The sequence below is a fragment of the Rhinolophus hipposideros genome, assembly GCF_964194185.1.
Source record: "Rhinolophus hipposideros genome assembly, chromosome: 17".
In the NCBI taxonomy this organism is placed as follows: Eukaryota; Metazoa; Chordata; class Mammalia; order Chiroptera; family Rhinolophidae; genus Rhinolophus; species Rhinolophus hipposideros.
Window position 1 is genome coordinate 10,711,068 of NC_138063.1, and position 20,882 is coordinate 10,731,949.

General features: G+C 41.2%; 1 protein-coding gene across 2 annotated transcripts in view; it reads right to left on the reverse strand.

The window, feature by feature from the left end:
• Nucleotides 1–6,456, reverse strand: part of TNFRSF11A (TNF receptor superfamily member 11a) — a gene marked incomplete at both ends in the record, with an annotated part of 52,162 nt that extends 45,706 nt beyond the window's left edge. For both annotated transcript variants that reach the window (XM_081078372.1, XM_081078373.1), the window contains one exon: nucleotides 6,382–6,456. In XM_081078372.1, coding sequence (XP_080934498.1) covers nucleotides 6,382–6,456 — 75 coding nt within the window. The remainder of the gene's footprint in view (nucleotides 1–6,381) is intronic.
• Nucleotides 6,457–20,882: the final 14,426 nt, after the last annotated feature.

Here is a 20,882-nt window from a genome sequence, read left to right on the forward strand (position 1 = left end):
TTCTGATGGGATCCTGCTTTCACCTTGGGTATAAAATTGAAAGGTGGGAAGGACCCTTTGTAGGCTTCTTTTAACTGGATATGAGTTTGGCAGCTGTTTGTGCTACTTAAGGATCCACTTTTAAGTTAATTTCTAACGACATTACAAAGAGAAATACAGTTAAAAAAAATCAGTAACTTGGGGAAGTGGTTCATTTCCCACTTGTGTGTGTGTGGGGGGGTAATGAGAACCCAAACCAGCCAACGCTGTGATGCTAATAGGATTTATGCAATACCACACATCTTCTCTTCCCATTTTCCAGGTTTAACCATCACATTTGCAAAAAGTTAGAGTTATTCTTCCTCATTTTTAATGGAAAGTCTTCAAATTTCTGGTAGCTGGAGGAAGTGGCTCTTGTCCTCTCAACACTGCACAGGAAATGTAATAAGTTATTATTACTCTGATGAACTGAAGGGGTAGTTTTTGCAGTCAGTTCTTCCTGCCACTTTGAAACCTGGCAGCTCTGACTGCATTTGTGGCAGATGGGCCTCTGTGTCATCCAGGACTTTTCTGACTGGGGGAGGCGGAAGGGGTCTGGGCAGAGCGGAAGGGAAGCACTCCTCTTAGGCACGAGCCATTCACCAGGAAAATGTGTTTTATGCAAGTGAAACCTTTTGCCAAGCTCTGGGTCCAAGGTAAACACTGCTTCTGCTGGGGGCAGGTGACCTATCTGAGGCCCAGTGTGGGAGGCCCACGGGTCAGGTCACACCTGCTCTGACGCTGGACCCTCCAGGGAGCACGGGCTGCTTATCTATTAGTCCTGAGGTTTAGAGCTCTGCCTACATCCTGAACTCCAGTCAAGACACCTTTAGGCCAGGAAATGGCCCTAAATTCCAGAGCACACGAATTTCCTGCAGATCCCAACACCTTGGGGCTTTTAGCTTGTTTACCTCTTTAGAATTTAAGGAACTCTGTCTCTGCCCCCTGTCCCCCCCCCCCCCAGTAAAATAATCCAAAGCAGCTGAGATTCAACAGCTGAAAACTTCATCCTTCATTATTGTTTGTTGAGGGGGAAAAAAAAATCCCTTTTTACTTGAACCTGCACAACATTTGATTGGGACTAAGACAGAAATTTTCTCAATAAACTGTGAAAAAAGACAATCCAAACAGTCAGCTATTTGTTCTGACATCTACCACATTTTTTCCCCTCTTTTTTCTTTTAATAATAGCTCCAAGCAGCCCACATCCTTTGCCCCTGCACTGTGGGTACAGCACAGCCCTGCCTGCTCTGCCCTTGGCTCCCGCACTTGGCTTCTTTCTCTCACCACTGCGCTGACCTGATTCAAGCCTTTACTGAGGTCTTCCAGACCAGGGCAGTGGCTTCCTTACTACCCTCTGGACCCCGCCCCGCACACTCCTCCCCGGAACACACAAATCTCATCAAGTCCTCCCCAGCCCACAACACGTCCAAGATAAAATCTCAACTCTTTTGCTTGCACATAGGCCCTTGCGTGCTGGCTCTGCCTCCCTCTGCCTGCGTGCCCTTGTACTCCAGGATGCTGAGCTTGTCCGAGTTCCCCGGAGACACTGCCCCGCCAGGCCTCCCTGCCAGTGCCACCACCAGACCCAGCGCGAGCCGCCTGCAACCCCTGGCCCAAATGCTGCTCTCTCGTCCCTCTGTATGTGCTTGAGACACATGGGACCGTGTGGTAGGAATGGGGTATTTTCCCAGATAGTTTCAGGCAGGTCATAGCAGTCCTTGGCCCGGGACCCATCACACTTTGATGACACCCGCAGCCCCACGAGCACGGTACTGCATACCAGTTATCTGTACACGTCCCGACTGCTGACGGCTGACGCGTCTCCTGAAGACAAGGCTGGGCCCTGCTGTCAGCCTCCCCAGCCTGCTGCAATGTCCCACTTGCAGCAGGAGCTCACTTTGTGGAAATAAACGAATATGTTTAACACCAATTCCGTTTTCTCACTATCGAGTGCCATGAAGTCCCACAGAAAGCAAAGGCTGAAAGTCGATGGCAGCCCACAAAACAAAGACAGAGATGAAGTTATCAGCACACATCCAGAAAGAATGTGCTTTGCACAGTGGACAGAGGGTGCTGCCCCCGTGAGAACAGCAGCAGCAGCCAGCCCTCCACGCCTGAGACAGAGGGGAGCGCTGGCAGGCCCGTCTCGTTGGCAGGAAACAGACTGAGAAGGCTCTCAGAATGAGGACAGAGATACGGCCGGTGTGTAATCTCACTCACCGCCTACTCAGCATTAAACCTCAAAAGCTCGCTAAGAACTTCAGACAGGCCAAGTCCTCTGTCTCGCTGAAGCCCACTGTCTCGCTTTTCATTCCTTGGCGCTCGGTGCTCTGGGGCAGGAAGGATAAGTTGAGCTTAAAGTGCCTGTCTAGCAGTGGATCCTATCGGAAGCCCTCACGTTGCAACCAGAGGAAACACAGAGAAGGCAAATGACTCCCTACAAAGCAAGTGGAGAATGTAAAGGTGCTTGGTGGGAGAATCACCTGTGGGCAGAATCCTGCCCATGCCACCTCTAGATACAGGGAGGGGGTCAGGGAACGGTACGTTCTGGCAAACTGCTTCCCTTGTGGGCTGGGGTAAGGACATTGCAGGGAGATGGCAGACAGGCCATCGACTGTGCTGGGTGGCCCCTGGCCAGAGGGTAGGTGCCCTGGGGAGCAGATCACCTGCAGAGCTGATGACCATCAGGGCAGGATATAGACCCGTTCTGGCAAAAAGGATGGTCTACACAGCATTCCTAGTCTATTGAACACCCCGTGTGGGAAAAACACTAATTTTTTTTTCCATGCACTTCAAAAATAGGAAAATACAACGGGGGGAATTTTAATACTGACATGGCAGATAGAGTTCCCACAGCACCTTCTTAAAACAACACTCTCTGCAAAGGAGACCCTGGGCTGGAACTCCCCTTTCCATGGCCTCATAAAACACTGATTTATTGACCTTCCAAGATACACCTTTATTGTTTCAGTTTTCCTGGTGTGAGAATTTCTGGTAGATAACTGAAAAAAGCAAGCTTGTATTTCCTTATCAACACAGAGAATGCGTTCAGATTACCGATTTGCCCTTTTCTGGGGAGGGAGGGGAAACGGTGGGGAGGAAATAATGGGGGAGGCACTTGAAATATTTGTTATTAACAGAATGAACTAAAAGGCCACTGAGCTATGTGTCTGTGGTTCTCCAGACAAAGTATCACCATATGCCCAGTGTTTCCTCTAGGATGGGATGGGAGGCAGGGAGACTGCCACGGACATGCCAGGCCCTCACCTATCACACAGTCCAGTGCTCCACCCCAGGGGATTTCCTCTACGGGGTCCCCCACAGTCCTTCCAGGGCCCTCTGGCCTATCTGTTCCTGATTAGTCTCCTTCCCGTCTCAGTAAGGGCCATACAAGAGTTATCTCAAAAACTATAAATGTTTAATACCTTGTCTGTTTGGTGGGGTTTCCTGAATTAAGTGCTTTGTGTTATCTGTAAAGTCATAAAAATACGTGAATTTTTTTTTGGGGGGGGCAAGATTCCTAAACCGCTCATGCCATCCTCTCAACTAGAAAGCTTTCTTCCTCAGCTGCCTCTTGGACTCATTTCTTCTCTGACCCTTGATTTCCTACCCATCCCCCAAAGACCACTGTAGAAACCCCTTTTTCCATAAGTCCCCCCTGACTCCCCAGCTATAGTCCCACCTGTTCTCTACCACCATCTGCTCTTCTCTTATCACAGCTGCTTTATTATTATCACAGCTTCACCCATCTCGTTGTCTCCACTGGACTGCGACCAGTGAAGACACAGCTATGTCTCCGACTCATTTCTCACTAGCACAATGTTTTACATCCCATAAATGTTTGTTGGCCTAGGTGTGAATGAATCTGCCCTTAGGTCTGAATAACTGGGGATAAACATGGCGGTGGAGAACTAATTACTTTAACGAAAACAATGTGCTTCTATATTTTCTTACTTGGAATAAACAGCAGAACTGTCAACATAAAAACATAAAATGGTTTTATCTGTAGGCAAAATAGTCTTCTTATGTCTGAAAACAAATTCCCTCTCAAAGACAGGAAGACAGAGATATAATCACAGAAATGTCTTAAAAGGCAAAACCTTCCAGGAAAGTGTAAACTAAATACAGTACTTACAGATAAAGCACTTTCTAGAAGCTGTTTTTGCCAAGTATTTTACAAAACCAATACCCCATCCCCAACCACACAAAGCAATTTGTCAAGCCTTGCCCAGTGTGTGATAACTAACATCAATGGATTGCCAGCAGTTCCTTTTTCTGAACTAATAGAATAGTTGGCCAAAGAAGCAGTAACTGAACATACAGACTGCTTATAACCACAGTATCTTTGGGGGATAATACTGCATTTCCACTTTCAAACGGTGAATCGATTTTCACTGGGGAGACTGGGCATAAACAATATCATTTGATTAGAGTGCCAATATCATTTAATTGTTTTCTGTTTAGGTATGATTTAAAAATGCACGCAATTCAAGTGGTCTAAAGGGAAAGAGAGGGGAAAAGTACTTGTTGAAAGGTCTCTGAAAAATAAATTTGTTTTGATAGAATTCACTGTTAATATTAAAACCTACTGCATGTTATGCATGTGTGTGTGTGAGTAGTTTTTGTAATAGCAATGTGATGCTTTTTTTTTTTTTTTTTTACCCTCTTCTACTGGGAGATGCTTTTTTAAACTGCGCACCTGACAGATTTTTCTCTGGTGGCTGGCTGTTCACTGGAGCCCTGGTCTTTTAGTTCAAATAAGGCAGCACCCTGTCCAACCTGTTGAACACTGAGTTAAGTAACATCGGAAGTGCTTAAAATAAAAAATTCCATCAAGTTTTTCCACCTTCTCTTCCCTCAACCATTCTAAGAGACACATACAAATAGGAAGGAAATAGAATGACTCTTCATGAGAATTTTCTGTTCCAGCCGATGGCACATTCCTGTGATTTTTGTGAAGGCTTTAATCCCAGGCTGGCTTTCCCTCTCTTCTCACCCCAAACAGTCTGCAGGTGCCTCTGCGGTGTCTGCATGGGGTTCTGGCCCATTCTGCTGACCGGTGTTGACAATAACCGAAGCCACTTTTAACAGAGAAGGGAATTCTGGAACTGCTGAAACCAAGGAAACCACCAACACGACCCCTCTTTCTGCAGAACCTCCAAGTGTACTCGGTTTTTACAGTGTTTGTGGTGCTGAGTGTGCCCCACTAGAGCTCTTCTCCATGGGGACCGAAAATCAGTAACTGGCTTTCTTTACTGGCAAGTGCACTGAGTGATCTGATAAATTTCTTTTACCAGGACTGGCTGGCAACAGGGATCTGGGAAGATGCTCATTTGGGGAGTACCTTTCGTTTGGAAACCCTTCACCGGCAAGTGGTACTTTTAGGGGGTGTGGTGGGGGGTGGCCCTCAGGGAGCCGCAGAAGGGCCTGCCACCTGGGAGACGAACCACTGCCTCGAGGTGAGGTGCCTGCTGTCCCAGCCCACCCCCAGCTGAGCTCTCCATGACCAGGGCTGTTTCAGGCTCCCCGACTGGCTTGAAGCACTGCGTGTACCTCGGTTTCTCCAATTGCAAACAGTATTTTGTCCTCACATCATCAAAGGGGTTCTGAGAACAAGTGATTCTACGGTTATTCAGGGCCAGAATCCGAACCAGTGGGTCTTAAACTGCTTGTGAGGCCAGTTGCAGCGGAGAAGGGAGACATAAAAAGAGGGGGGCAGAGAAAGGAAATCGAATGTCAGCATTTCTAAAGAAACTGCCTGATTCGGTTTCACCGCACGCTCCAGACATGCACGCGAGGCGAGTATTGCGCTCGCCTCCAGGTGACCAAGGCCGCTGAGGTGGAGAGAGGGTGTGAAGCCCCGTTGGAGGAACTGACCGAGACCCCCCCCCCCCCGTGGGAGGGTGTGTGTGTGTGCGGCTCAAAATGGCCTGAGAACTCGACTTCAGGAGTGGTTACCGAGTGTGGGCATTGTCTGCGCCTCTGCTTTTGCTCCCTCGCATATTCTGTTCCCAGGGGGAAGCAGCTGTGTCTACGCAGCGGCTACTCTGCGTGGGAACTTACTGCGGCTGCAGAAATGTTTGGAGGAATAAATAGCATCAACGCCTCCCGCTAAGTGGGCTTCTCCAGGCGCCCGTGTCCGGTGCTGGGGTCCCGCGACGCCCGGTGCAGCCCCGAATACCCCATCCCACTCGCCCTTTCCCTTCTGCCACTGTCCGACCCTTGTCACTGCCTCCCCGGGTGTCCGCCGTCTCTGTCCCCAAATCCTCAGCTCTTGCTTCTCCGTCCAGGTCTCGGGACGTCTCTCAGCCCCCGCACCCCCGTCCTTTCCCAGGTGGCGAGAAGGCGACGGGCTCCTTACCTGCAGCCGGCAGAGCAGCGCGCAGAGCGCGAGCCACGCGGGCAGCGGGCGGCGCCGCGGGGCGCGCGGGACCATGGCGCGGAGCAGCGGGCTGGGCGCCGCACGCTGCGGCCTCTGCTGCCCCCGCGGCGCGGCGGGCGGTCTGTCGGGGCCTGGGAGCCGCCCCGCGCCCCGCCCCGCCCCGCCCCGCCCCGCCCCGCCCCCGCCCCCCGCGCCCCGCCCCGCCCCGCCCCCCGCCCCGCCCCCGCGCCCCGCCCCCCGCCCCGAGCCCCGCCCCCCGCCCCGCGCCCCGCCCCCGCACCTGTCCCCGCTGCCCCGCGCCGCGCTCCGGCGGGTCCCGGCCGGCCCGGCAGGTGGTGCGCGAGCGAGGGGCGCGGCGGGGCGGCTCGCGCGGCGTGTGCTTCCTGGGCGGGCGGAGGGACTGGGGCGCTGGGAGGCGAGGGCCGCGGGGCGATGCGGGGGTTCTCCGCCCCGCCGCCCGAGTCCTCTGCCGCGGGGGGCCGGCCGCTAGCCCGGAGCGCTCTCCCCTTGGCGATTCAGGTTGCACGCCGCCGGCGGGGAGACACGTTTGCCTGCCACCTGACCAAGGGTGACTCAGGACACGGGGCGGCGTGCACCCAGGCTTCCCGGGAGGAAGGGCAGATGGCGACCTGGCCCTTGCTCCGCGCCCACCTCCGACCGCTCGCTCAGCTCTTCCAGGCGGGGCCTCCCGAAGGGGGATGCCCAACACCGGGAATTGACGAGAGGAGCCTCATGGAGTGCGGTGAAAAGATCACCACAATACACCGTCCAGCACGCATCATAAAATCCTCTTCCAGGTTTGCTGGAAGCAGCCACTTGCTCTCGCCTCTCCTCCGGGATCCTTCTCCAGGCTCCCAGCCACCAGTCCGCCCCTGGCCCCCCATCAGGGCGCTCGCCCTGCTCTCTCCTTCCTGGTGAAGAGCCAGCCAGGTGTCGGGGGCGCAGCGCCGCCTGTTCTGCTCACTGGTTATTCCCTGCTTTGGAGCCTGTTTCCCCTCACATTCTAGGTCGATGCTGGATACACACATAGACCCACTCCCTTGTGTCGATAACTTTTTGAGTGAAATTACTATAGTCCCGTGCCAATAGAATACATTGTTTTGAATTTCTTGAGTGCAGGAACTATCTACTTGCCTTACTTTTTTTTGGCGCAGCACATGGGGTGTCTTAGTGACTATTCCATGTGCACTTGAAAAAACTATGTGTTCTGTTGTTGGGTAAAGTGGTTTATAAATGTCAATTAGGTCAAATTGGTTGAAATACCCATATTGATTTTCTGCTTGTTCTGAGAAAACTGGAAATTATCTTTTCAGTTGTCGGTTCCCCCTCCCCCAGCAATGTTTTTGAAGCTCTGATTAGAGGCATAACACTTAGGATTATTATGTCTTCTTGGTAAATTGACCCTTTCATCGTTTTTGTATGTTCTCCTTGATCGATGGTAAAACTTTGGGTTCTGAAATCTTCTTTGTTATTAGTTTCATAGCCACTTGAGCTTTCTTATGAATAGCATTTGCATGGGATATCTCATTCTGTCATTTTACTTTACATTTGTTTTAAAGTGACAGCGTATAATTGGGCCTTGCTTTTTCATTTTTATTCAGTTTGACAATCGGTCTTTTGACTGGAGTGGTTAGACCCTTCATCATGTGATTATAGTAGATACCGTGAAGTTTAAGTCTACGATCTTGCTACTTGTTTTCTATTTGTTTCATCTTTGTTCCTTGTTTGTCCTTTGGATTATTTGAGTATTTTTTCGGATTCCATTTTTCTCTCCACTGTTGGCTAATTTTATATACCTCCTTGTTTTATTTTTCAGCTCTGAGATTACATCATGCATCTATAACTTACCTCATTGTGTGTTCAGATAAAATTCTGTCACATGTCCTGGAAGAACCTTGGAGCAGCATACCTCCATTTCCCCCTCCCACCTTTGTGCCAACATAGTCATACTACTTACTTTGCTCTGTAACTTCCTGCTGTGCAGCCTGATTGGTGCACTGCCCGCTTGCTTTGGTACTTTTGGAAAGCAATATTGTGGTGTTGATTTAAAAAAATTTAAAGTGAAAATATCTTTGACAAAGCAATGCCATAGCTTGGAATCTAACATCAATACATAAAGAGAGAGAGATAAGGATGCTTACCTTAGCATTTTTGTAAAATGACAAAAAGAGAAAAATATGAATGTTTGTTAATATAGAAATGGTAGAAAAAATTATAGTCCATCATATTATAGAATACAATGCAGCTAGCTAGCTAAGAAAATTGAGTAGTTTTGGAAAGATGTCAATGTACTATTAAGTTAAAAAAACAAGTTACAGAGTAATATCATCCTATATTTGTAAACAACAACCATAAACAGAAATTTCTGGAAAGACAGCAATAACGATAAACACTACTAGAATACTTACACTTTTACAACAGCCTTGTAAGGAATGCTATTTAGTCCCATTTTACAAATGAGGAAACTGAGGCACAGAGAGGTCAATAACTTGCTGAGGGTCACTTGCCAATAAGTGGCAGAGCTGGGATTCAGAGCCTGGCCTTGTGGCTCTGCAGTGGTAGGCCTAAGCACCAAAATTTTAATATCAGGTGTGTTGCAGAAGGGAAGGAAAAACCACTAACTTTACCTTTGATGTTTTGAAATTATTTACATCGAGGAAAAAGCACTTTTGCATTTTAACTGACAGTTGTGTAAACTTGGTAAATAGGTGTTAAAACTCTAAATGAAGTACAGGAATGGTTGCAAGTACAGATTAAAGAAAATTTTGTAATCTGGCCTATTGTCTTAAGGGTGGAGACAGGCTTTCTTGGAGGTGGTGTGGAAGCTGGATGAGATGATGATTTGGTAAAAGGAACTGACTTATGGGTGCTTTCACCGTGGTACTTCCTGAGAAATAGCGAGCCTTACTCCTGGCACATTTCCAACATTACCCCTGTCTTTGTTCAAAAAAGATTAAGGGACTTAAAACTTCTGCTTGGAAAGCCCCAGAGGTGAGTATGCTGGTTTTAGAAGCACTTTGAAAAATAGAATGTCCATGTTAACATGTTAAATCTACTTTTTTTAAAAACTTAAAAAAATTAAATTACTTTTTAAGGACTCTATTTCTATATTTATGGAACTATCACTCAAAAAATTAAAATATAAATGTTAATGGAAAATACCATTAAAACATTACCAATATAATCCATTAAAGTGGGCTTAAGGATGCCATCTTTTCTAAATAAATAGCATTATTGGGAGAAATATAGAAGTATGTAAAATCAAATATGATTTTTCTCTGAAGTGAAGGATGGCACTATAGGTAAAGGAGTTGCTTACCATTTACAGAAACGCATTTAAATGTTACTTATGATTAAAACCAGCCCCCATTTATAATAAGCACCAGTACAATTAAATTTGGTTATATGTAATAACTAAAACACATTTTAAACAACAGTACTTATTAAAGTTAAATGTTTCTATCTTCTCAAAAGCACTCAAGTGACAATGAATTGTTTTATTGGAACTGGGGAAAGACAAAGCACATTATACAACCACAGGACTCATAGGTTTATTTAAAAACTCTTCTGTATGAATAGTGTGCACCGCACCTCGGAAATCCCCACTACTCCCCACTTGTGCATGGACTCTAGCTTTCAGAATTAAAAAGGTAAAAGTGTGTCTATCATTCTGGATTCTAGTGAATGGCTTGTATTATATCACATTTTAACAGTCCTCATTTAAGCATCAGAAAACCGAGGTACGATCTTGTTAATGAAATGCTTGTAAATGTCAGTAAGAATGAGAACTAATCAGTTAATATAATTTTTTCACATGGTGATATAAAAATAGTTACTGTGCCTGGGCACAGAGCTGAAGAGAATACATAAAAAGCAAAGTTATCGAGTAAACACAAGACTGTAACTCTTTCTCTCAGTGAAAATTTAGTAAAAAATGCAATGATTTTATTACCTACCCTGGTATGTTTTGCTCTTCCTGTCATCTTGCCTATAAAACACTTTTTAAATAAAAGTAAAGCATTGATAAATTGGTGGTCATTCAGGCAAATTAGGGCGCAATACTATTCCATAATGACATCCACAATATAAAATTTACGAAAACTTTTGAGCTATAGACATGGAAACCTATCTTGCTTGCTTGGGTAGACAAGAGATTTTTTAGTTCTACAGATTTGGTATTCAAAATAAATGAATTTCTAAACTGTTTGAGTAAAATATAGTAGTCACGTACTTTTTGTATATTTTGTTACAGATAAAAATATCTTCAAGTGGAAACAAGGATATAATTTATATTTCCTCCCCTCCTTAACCCCACTTTAATCATATGATGGAGAAAGTGTCTGCATGACCTTTACACATGAACGGAAGGACACGTATTATCCTATATGCTGATGGCAAAGTTTTCCTTTCAGACTGCTTAGGTTCAGAGTGGCCTCAACAGACAATGGATGCTGCTGGCTAAGCTGAGATAAAGTGATTTTTTCCAATAATATTTTTATTGAAATATATCACACACAAAGTGTACATCTTGATGAATTACCATAAAATGAAAACAGACATGTAGTTAGTGCCCAAATCATGAAGTAGAATATTACCAGCACCCCGAATGCCCCCTTAGACTCCGTTCTAGTCATCATCCTTCTTGATAGATTTTATTATAATACCATTGATCCATTTTTTTCTGATTTTGAACTTCATATAAATGGAGTTTACACTGCAGTCTGTGTCTTTTCGTGTATGGCTTTTTTCAGTATTATGTTTGAGTTCTGCGTGTCATTACTGCATAGTGTTCCATTGTATGAATATATTACAGTTTAGTCATCATTTTACTAATCAAGGATATTAGGGTTATTTTATATATTTGTGGGTTAAGATAAGATAGCTGACATCTAGTTTATGAGTTTTCACATCTAGGTTCGTGAGAGAGGGAGGCCTGTCATTTTCCTTTCTGAATTGGGTCCTGTCAAAATTTGCTGTTAGGGTTTTGGCGAGCAAGACTGTGAAATATATGGAAGAACTTTTATTTGGTAGAATTCACTGAAGCTATCTGAGCATTGGGGTTTCTTTGTGGCATAGTTTTAAATTACAAGCTCAATTTCTTTGATATTGAATGATTGAGATTGTCTGTTTCTTTTTGTGTTGGTTTTGATAAGTACTTTTATTATTATTTTTTTTAATAGGAGTATGTCCAATCCATCTAAATTTTTAACTTTATGGCTATAAAGTCACTTATAATATCTTATATTTTTAATGTCATAGGGTTTTAGAAGTTTCTTCTTTTTCATTTCTAATACTGGTTATTTATGCCTTCTCTTTTTCTTGGTAGGTCTTACTGGGGTTTAATCAAATTTATTTATTTAATTAATCAGAATTAAAATTTCAGCTTTATTGATCTTTCCTATTGTATGTTGTTTTCTATTTCATTTACTTCTGATCTTTATTGTTTCTCCTGCTTACTTTGTGGTTCTTTTCAAACATAGTACTTTCTTCTTTTCTAATCCATGCATTTGAACCTATATGTAGAGCCCCTACAGAGTATGGCTTTAGTTTCATCCCACAAATTTTGATACTTTTGAATTTTTATTTTTATTTTTGTTATTTTTATTATTTAACAAATTTCTATTATTTAACAAAAATATTTTCTAGTTGTCATTGTCATTTCTTCCTTAACCTATGGTTTCCTTTAGAAGCACATTGCTTACATTTCCAACACTCGGTATTTTCTAGTTACCTTTTTATTATTGATGTGTCATTTAATTCCACTATAGTCAGAGAATATATTCTGTAGGGTTTCATTACCCTAATACCAAAACCAGACAAAGACATGACAAGAAAACTACAAAATCTCTCATTAACAACCCCATTGATCAACTGGATGTAACTGACATCTGTAGACTACTTCAGCCAACGACAGCAGAAAACACATTCGTGACAAGCTCACATGGAACGTGCATCAAGATGGACCACATTCTGGCCCATAAAACACAACTTTACACATTTAAAACAATAGAATCAGACAACGTCTGCTTTCAGATCACAGTGGAATTAAAATAGAAATCAGTAACAGAAAGTTAACTGGAAAACCCTGAAATATGTGGAAATTAAACAACTAAAGAACACATGGGTCAAAGAAGAAATCTCAAGATAAATTTAACAATATTTCAAATTCAATAAAAATGAAAACACAACAAAATTTGTGGAATGCAGTGAAAACAGTGCTTGAGGGAAATTTGTACTTAATTGTGAGAAACTTGAAACTGTCCCACCAAGATCAGGCACATTTTGACTTTCTGAGAACAGATGCCCCGTGGACACCATACTTCTAGTGCAGAGGAGCTACCCACTTTCAAAGAGTATCAGGCGAATACCATCATCTCAACTGTTTACCTCACTCACCAGATGCCCAAGGTTTCTTTCTTTCTTTCTTTCTCTCTCTTTCTCTCTGTCTCTGTCTCTCTCTCTTTCTTTTTTTTTAAAAGATTTTATTACAGGACTTTATTGGGGGAACTGTGTACTACTTCCAGGACTTTTATTTTTCCAAGTCAAGTTGTTGTCCTTTCAGTCTTAATTGTGGAGGGCGCAGCTCAGCTCCAGGTCCAGTTGCCATTTTCTAGTTGCAGGGGGCGGAGCCCACCATCCCTTGCAGGGCTCAAGAAATTGAACTGGCAACCACTGGTCCATGTGGGAATCGAACCGGCAGCCTTCGGAGTTAGGAGCATGGAGCTCTAACCGCCTGAGCCACCGGGCTGGCCCTGCCCAAGGTTTTTTTTTTGATCTGAGCTCTTAACCCTGAGCTGCTATGAATATTTCTCAATGTAACTTAATCCCTGATCCTTCCTTGCCTCCCACTGGGCCCAGTGGAGCTCATGGTTTGTCTTCAGGTATCTAATCTATACTCTCAACCTCTTCTTGAAAGGGTCAGTCTGTTCTTCATCTCATCCTCACTGAAGGCTGGCTACCCCTATAAACTCTTTAAGTGGAGGTTTTTCATTTTTGTTCTCACAAACCTCTGTACCTTAGAGCCTGGAGGTAGAACAGATATCTTATTTGTTTTCCATTTCAACTCCCAAAGGAAGTATCTTTCCTGTTCACTTATTTGAATATTCTAAAGCATATTTTTGACTTTATTGAGACCTATCCCTCAGACTTTCCCCCTCATTCCATATTGCCTTTGCCCTCTCCCCCAGTGTAGATTCTATGGTCCATCACTATAATTCCTTGGCAAGCAGCACTTAATGTTCTAGTCCTTTCTCCTCCTCGTAAGCCCTGGTTATACTTTATTCTCTATATACTTCACCTCTGCTCCTGAGGAGCTGATCCTCCCTGGAAAAAAAACAAACAATCGTGTTACCTGGCTCTCTTTAAATTCATAATTACTACTCTCAAATGGGCTTTTAAAATTGCTTGGCAATCCTACAATTCCCTCAGTAATTCACTCTTGTTCTGGAAGGCAACTGTATCTACCTTCTTTCTCCTCAAACCTCCAATGCTTTCCATTAGCCAGACAAGTTATTGTCTGTGTCATACTTCACTGAGAAAATAGAAGGAATTAAATGGAAACCCCCTAACCTTCCCGCCACTAAACCTCACCAGTTACCTCCAAGTGCATCTATTCTCTGCTTTCTCCCCGATTACAAAGGAGGCCAGTCCCTCCATCTGTGCTGGGAATCACCCCCTCTTGCCTTCTCAAGGATTTCACTCATATGCCTGTTATTGCATCATTACCTTCTCACTTTATTGGCTTATTCTTCTCATCAGCATATGAATATGATCTACTTTCTCCCATTTCGAAACAAAACCGTCCTTTGACCTCATGTTCCTTTCTTACTTCCAGTACTTCTGCTCCCCTTCAAGGCAAAATTTCTTCAAAGAGCTGTTTTCTCTAGTCCTTGTCTCTCTTTAAGCCACTCCAATTAGGCTTCTATTTCCACCAATCCACTGAAACTGCTACTACTGAGCTCATTATGACTTTAATCTTCCAATGGGCTTCAGACTCATCCTCACCCTGACTGATGAATACCGTTTCCCCGAAAATAAGACCTAGCTGGACAATCAGCTCTAATGCATCTTTTGGAGCAAAAAGTAATATAAGGCCTGGTATATTATACCCAGTCTTATAGTAAAATAAGACCGGGTCCTATGTTAATTTTTGCTCCAAAAGACGCATTCGAGCTGATTGTCCGGCTATGTCTTATTTTCGGGGAAACACAGTAGTAACGTACCCTCCTTGGAACACTCTTCTCTTTGCCTCCACGATGCCACAACTCTTGGTTTTCCTCCTGCCTCACTGTACACGCTTCCTGATCCTTTTGGTAGTTCCTCTTGCTCTGCTGAATTTCCAAATACGGGGAGTGTCCCAGGAGTCAGATGTGGATTCTCTCCTCACAGTTACTCTCTCCCCAGGTCATCTCATTTTGTCCACGGCTTCATCCAAACATCGATGACTCCATAGCCTGTATTTTTCAATCCTGACCTCTCCTGAGATCCAGACTTGGGTAACTAACTTCTGACTTGACATTTCCACAGCTAACACAGACATGCTCAATTTAACACATCGAAAACAAAACTGTACATTAACTCCCCAAACTTGTTCCTTACTTCGCTTCCTCACCATTGTCATTACCTATTATTTACTCAAGCCAGAAAGCTGTGACATCTTGCATTTTCCCTTCTCTCACTCTTCATACTGTTTGTCATGCCAACTCTCCTTCCAAAATATATCTCAGGTCTGTTCCTTTCCCTCCATTTTTGTCCGGCTGCCATCATCTCTTGCTTGGACTACTGCATTCCTTAGCTTTTCTGCCTTCAGGCTCTCCTCATGCCCTTCTACAAGGCATTCTTACAAAGACGTGTAGCTAACCTTAACGTAAATTGGGTGAAGTCATTCTACTACTTCAACCATTCAAAAGCTTTCTTTTCTAACTTCTAACCATACTATACAAGGCTCTATATGATCAGGCTATACCCCTTTCCAATGTCATCTTTTGATTCTTTGTTTCACTCAATATCCTTCAGCGATATTGGTCTTCTCTTCTTTTTTCAGTTCCTCGAACACAACAGTTTCTCATCTCATTGCCTGTGCATACACTGCTCCTTGTCTCTTCCTATTTTCACATGGTCAAGGCTAGTCTTCCTCGTTTTCAGGTAAAATGTTACGCAGAGGTCCTCCAGAGCAAACCATAATCACCCTAACTAAAGTACGTCTTGCTCGGCCCTTCTCTCCCAACCTGTGTGTTTTCTTGCAAGCTCTGCTCTATGCCAGTCTTATTCATTGTACTTCTGTGCCTAGTACAAAATAGGTACTCCATAAATACATGCTGAATGCTGACTAATTCTATTACTCTTTAGAAAGGGATGGCTTCTCCACACTTACAAATGACTTGGAAAATTTGGTGAGGTTTGGTGATGAGGGGTGCTGCCCAGAGAGCCAGATATGAATACAAAGCAGTATAGAACTTTTTAGGGCACACATAGGGCACAACTCTTGATTTGCACTTTTATTTAGTACATATACATAAGGACATGAGAAACAAAGTCAAATACTTGGCTGAGGTCACGATGCACAAGCGACACATTCTCCTGATCGATGTAATATATAGCTCTATAAAAGGACATTGGGCTAGCGTGGCATGTAGTCTCAGTAAACTCAGGCTGTCGTGGGGGACTCTAATCAGACTCCTAAATCATCCTTTTAACCTAACTGGCAAACTTGCATGGATTTGTATCAAACTCAACAATTCACTAACTCATTCAGTCAGTGTTTGTTGAGTATGTATATACCAAGCATTCTTGAGACACTGGTTGAAAAGGATCAACAACATTTTCTCTCATGGAGCTGAGTCTAGTGGTCAACGGTTAACACCAGGAGCCGATTATTTTCAAGAAATGCCAGTTCTTATTCTTCTTCCATTACTGTGTTTCCCCGAAAATAAGACCTAACCGGAAAATAAGCCCTATCATGATTTTTCAGGAGGACATCCCCTGAACATAAGCCCTAATGGAGAAAAAAAATTAATATAAGACCCGGTCTTATTTTCGGGGAAACACGGTAGTATGAAAAGTTTAGTTACAGGGAGTCTGGAAGTTCAAACTAAATATCAAAGAAAGCTAGTTATTACAAGAATCAAATGTATGCTAATAGACATGAGTAAAGTTCAAAGGATAAAAATCTTTTTCAAATCTAATTATGTCATGAAAAAATCAATTCATGAAACTAATTTATTTAGGGTTTCAGAAAATAATTTAACTACAGGTTTTGTAAATATAAAGTAAAATTACCTTATAAGTCTTCACTAGGTGGAAATTCTGGGAGTGTTAAAGGAGGCAAGAGTAACAATCAAAAGTGGTTTCTGCATTCTACTAAGTAAATCAGGCCTCGAATGTTATCTATTCACTTTCTAGAAAACAGTGTGGGGGAGGGGGTTATCCATGCTTTAGTTATTCAGTGATTTAAACATTTTAATTCCACTTTGAACTTTCATAATAGTTTCTAAATGCTAGCACTTTCAGGTCTACTATTATGTACTTTTCATAAAGTGCTGTGATGAATAGAGAACATGTTATTATTTCCATGCTGTGATGGTAAGACAAAATAATTTGTTACAAGAGTAGCTATGTTTATAAAACCCATACAAAAATAAATTAGGAAATGATTTACATTATGAAAAGTATTCACCTTACGTTCAATATTTAATACATGACAGGAAAGCTTATGAACAGAGAAAGTTAAAAATTTAATTGTTAAGTAATTATCACAAATGAAGATAAAGCATCTATGAAATAAAAGTCATAGATTTATACTACTTAGCGATGTATATTTTATATAGAGAAATTTTCAGTGAAGCAGTGATTTTCAGTGAAGCTGAAAATATATATTCTGAAAACATCTGAGGTTGCAAATGCCAACAGTACAACAAAGGGTTACTTTTCCAATAAGATAGTACTTTGTTAAAACTTTAAACTATCAACAAAGGACAGCCCTAAATAAATCACTGACAAAAATTTAACATCTAAAACACACAACACAAAATACTAGTTTATAGACATCATATATTTTACTACATTAAAGTCTCTCAAGAAATCTATTTATACAATGATCTAACTGAAATACACATAATGGATTAGTCTTTAATGGAATAAAAGGAACTAAAATAGTAATATAGTCTTCTATGCGGACATGCTTTAGACAGAATTTTCCGGATATTATTGAAGACTCTTTGGAGAAAAGCAAACCATTTATATTCCTCATCACAATGAACTGGAGGAATTATTTATATACTATCAACAAAAAAAAAATTAAAGTTTTTTTTATATTAGGTTTACATTAGTTGTTATGTACTTTATAATTGGTTGGTCTTGTAGTGAATAAGAATTTTTATTTTCAGATTTTTTTTTCTTAAACATGCAAAGCCAACCATAAAGAAGACAACAAAACAAAGTTTCTTGCAGTTAGTCCTGAAGGAAAAATATGAATGACCAGATGTACCACTCTGAGGTTAGGATTCAAGTGCCGATTCTATGATTCCAGAGATGAAAGGCGTGTAGAACATCCTCATGCAGTATGAAAATAGTGTAAAATCCAATTATTTTGCCAACGTGCAGAAATCTTCCAGATGCATTATTTTTTATTAGTAGCATGTATCTCTAATCTGTTATTTTTTAAATGTACTGAAACAAAATATTAACAAAAACAAGTACACTGTAAAGTTATCTTAGCTCTTTCAAGGATGTGTCTATTCATACAAAAGGCTAAATTTATTTCAGAGTTTGCTTCTAAGAAAGTTAACATCCAACATAAAGTTGGAATTTTGTTATCTTGCCAATCTGGAGAATTTTAGGAATTAAAATTGCTAATTACAAAGCTCTTTAAATATACAGTCTTCACAAACACAAAAATAGTTAAGAAATCGGTAACCAGCACAAAATGTTAGCTGAAGTTAGCTATCGTAGCTCAAAGATCAACAAAGTGGTATCAAGAAAGTTATGTCCTTAAAGTTGAAACCATGGTCCAAAATACGTTATCTTAAAAATGGGGTTATGAAAAGGCAATTCAATACATACCGATCTCCAAACTTTATCTATCAGGGACCATTTATTTGAACCATTTTTTTTTTCTGTAAGGAAAAGAAATTTCATAGCATCTTTAATTGAGATCCCATTAAAATTATTTAACATTTCATTCAGGTTTTAAGTCAATCTGATGTTTAGCAAAGTAATCTTTCAAAAGGGGTGCCTGATTGAAATAAAGGTCAATGACACCTATGTATAGAGAAAGACAGATACTCTACCATTCGAGCATCGTACTTGGAATAATTAAGCAAAATTGGTGACTATGGCACTTCTGGATTAATGAAAAATTTTAACCTCTGACTTGCATTTGAAACACAGACATAATTCCAAATTAGCCTTTCATTACTTTGCAAACTTCACTTTTTGTTGAGTTGAATACTTAAACTTGTACTGTTTTCACTTCTATTTAAAAAGAGTATGGGAGTTTTATGGCCTGTTTTGGAAGAAAAGACTCTCAGTGACTAGTGTCTCTCTTGTCTTTAAAGAATCCATATTTTACTATAAAAATCAATGTAAAAATCAATGTGAAAATCAATGTGAAGTCTTACATTTAGATATTGAACAGCATAATACAGGAGACTTACTTGAAATACACTGTATATCTTGTTAGCTATTGCCTTTTAAAAAACCATTAGCATTTAGATAAATGCATTAAAAAATTAATACAAATTATCAAAATAAAATTACATTATATTTATTTACCTGGTAACAGACATACTTATTCTACTATAGTTCAAAGCAAATAAGAGTTTAAACATTTCTCTTTAAATCATCTCAAATGTATTAATTTTATAGTAGCAACCTTGTTTTAGTAAATTAAAATGGGTAATTCATATAGATTATATTCTTAAAATAACATATTAGTACATTTTAATGACTATAATCTCTCTCACTTCCTTTCACTTGGATATAGGATCTAGTGTTTGAAAATGAAAATAAATACACATAGCCAAAAACAGAACAAAAACAAGTATGCAAAACCATTTTATTTATAATAGATCAGCATTTTTGACATGAAAGGTAGCCACTTTCAATTTCTCAGGAATGCCTAGAATCCAACAGTCTCCAGAAGGACTAGTTAGTTAACAATCATTTCACTGTAGGTAAAAGAAATAGTGTCAGAATAAACTTTTAAAATGGATTTGCCTATGGCAACTTATTTTATAAGCTTGAGTGTGTGGTAAGGTAGCTTTCCCAGGAAGGGTGAGCGTAATGTAACTATGTTCCCAGTGTATCAAACCAGTTTATACAACAAACATGAGAATCACTTATGTGCATCAACTGTGCTCAAATGAGAATTCTTTTTATCAAAATATTCATTTTTCAAAAAGGCTTCACATTAACCCCTCAAACCAATCATCCCCCTTCTACATCCAGTACCAATCTTTTCTACTTCAAGTTGCATCACTTTACAGACAATTGTCAAATTCCAGGGGACCTGTGCACCGACTTAAGACTCTATGTGACAAACACAAGAATGGCCACTGACTTTAAGGAACAAGGTGTTAACCAGCCAACAATAATTGAGTCGTCATTTGTACTTTAGAGGGAAAAAGCAGCCCCCAAATGTCCTTAACTTTTCCGTACTTCTCTATAACACGCAGAATGCAAAGATAATCTCTGAAATTAAAATCATTAGAAAATATCTTAAATAAAATGTTTTACATAAATAAGTGTTAAATTTCAGATTCGAACCGTATTTTCTTCTGTATTTCAATTTGGGAAAAAGTTTCGCAATTATTATCTCTTCTTACTTACACTTATTTTGAATATTTAAATCTACTACACACCAGTTTGTAAAAATTCACCTTGGTTATTGCTCCCCATGCCATGTGCTGTCTTTCCTCAGGTAAGTCCATTATACGCATATAAGTGCCGGGGAGGTTCAAATAGCACTTAAAGAATATTCATGAGAGCTCTGAAATGTTGAAAGTTTCATCATTATTTACTTACTGTAGGATTTGTAATTCAGATTCAGCACAGTATTATAAATACTGTGTGAATGGAATGCACACGGTTCCTACAGACGCACAAACTAAAGTCCAAAAGGCACAGAGTAATGCTGGTGGCTCTTTCTAGTCACTTATGAAACAATAAAAAGTCTGCATTATTCTTTCATAATTTAAATATTAAGTAATCTCCACTTTTATTACTTTATAACAATGACTTCAAATTTACATTATTTTAAGTACCATTGTAATAGCTTAGTGTATAATACAGATATTTGCTAATATCCCATCCAAAAATTAAAAAACAAAACAAAAAACTCTTCACTATATATATATATATATATTAAAAAATTATTCTGAAAGACAGGAACATAGAAGAAGACTTGGTATAGACTACCAACTCAATTTTCTATCACCACAGTTGTAACTCCAAAATGAACAGATATACAGCAATAATCAAAA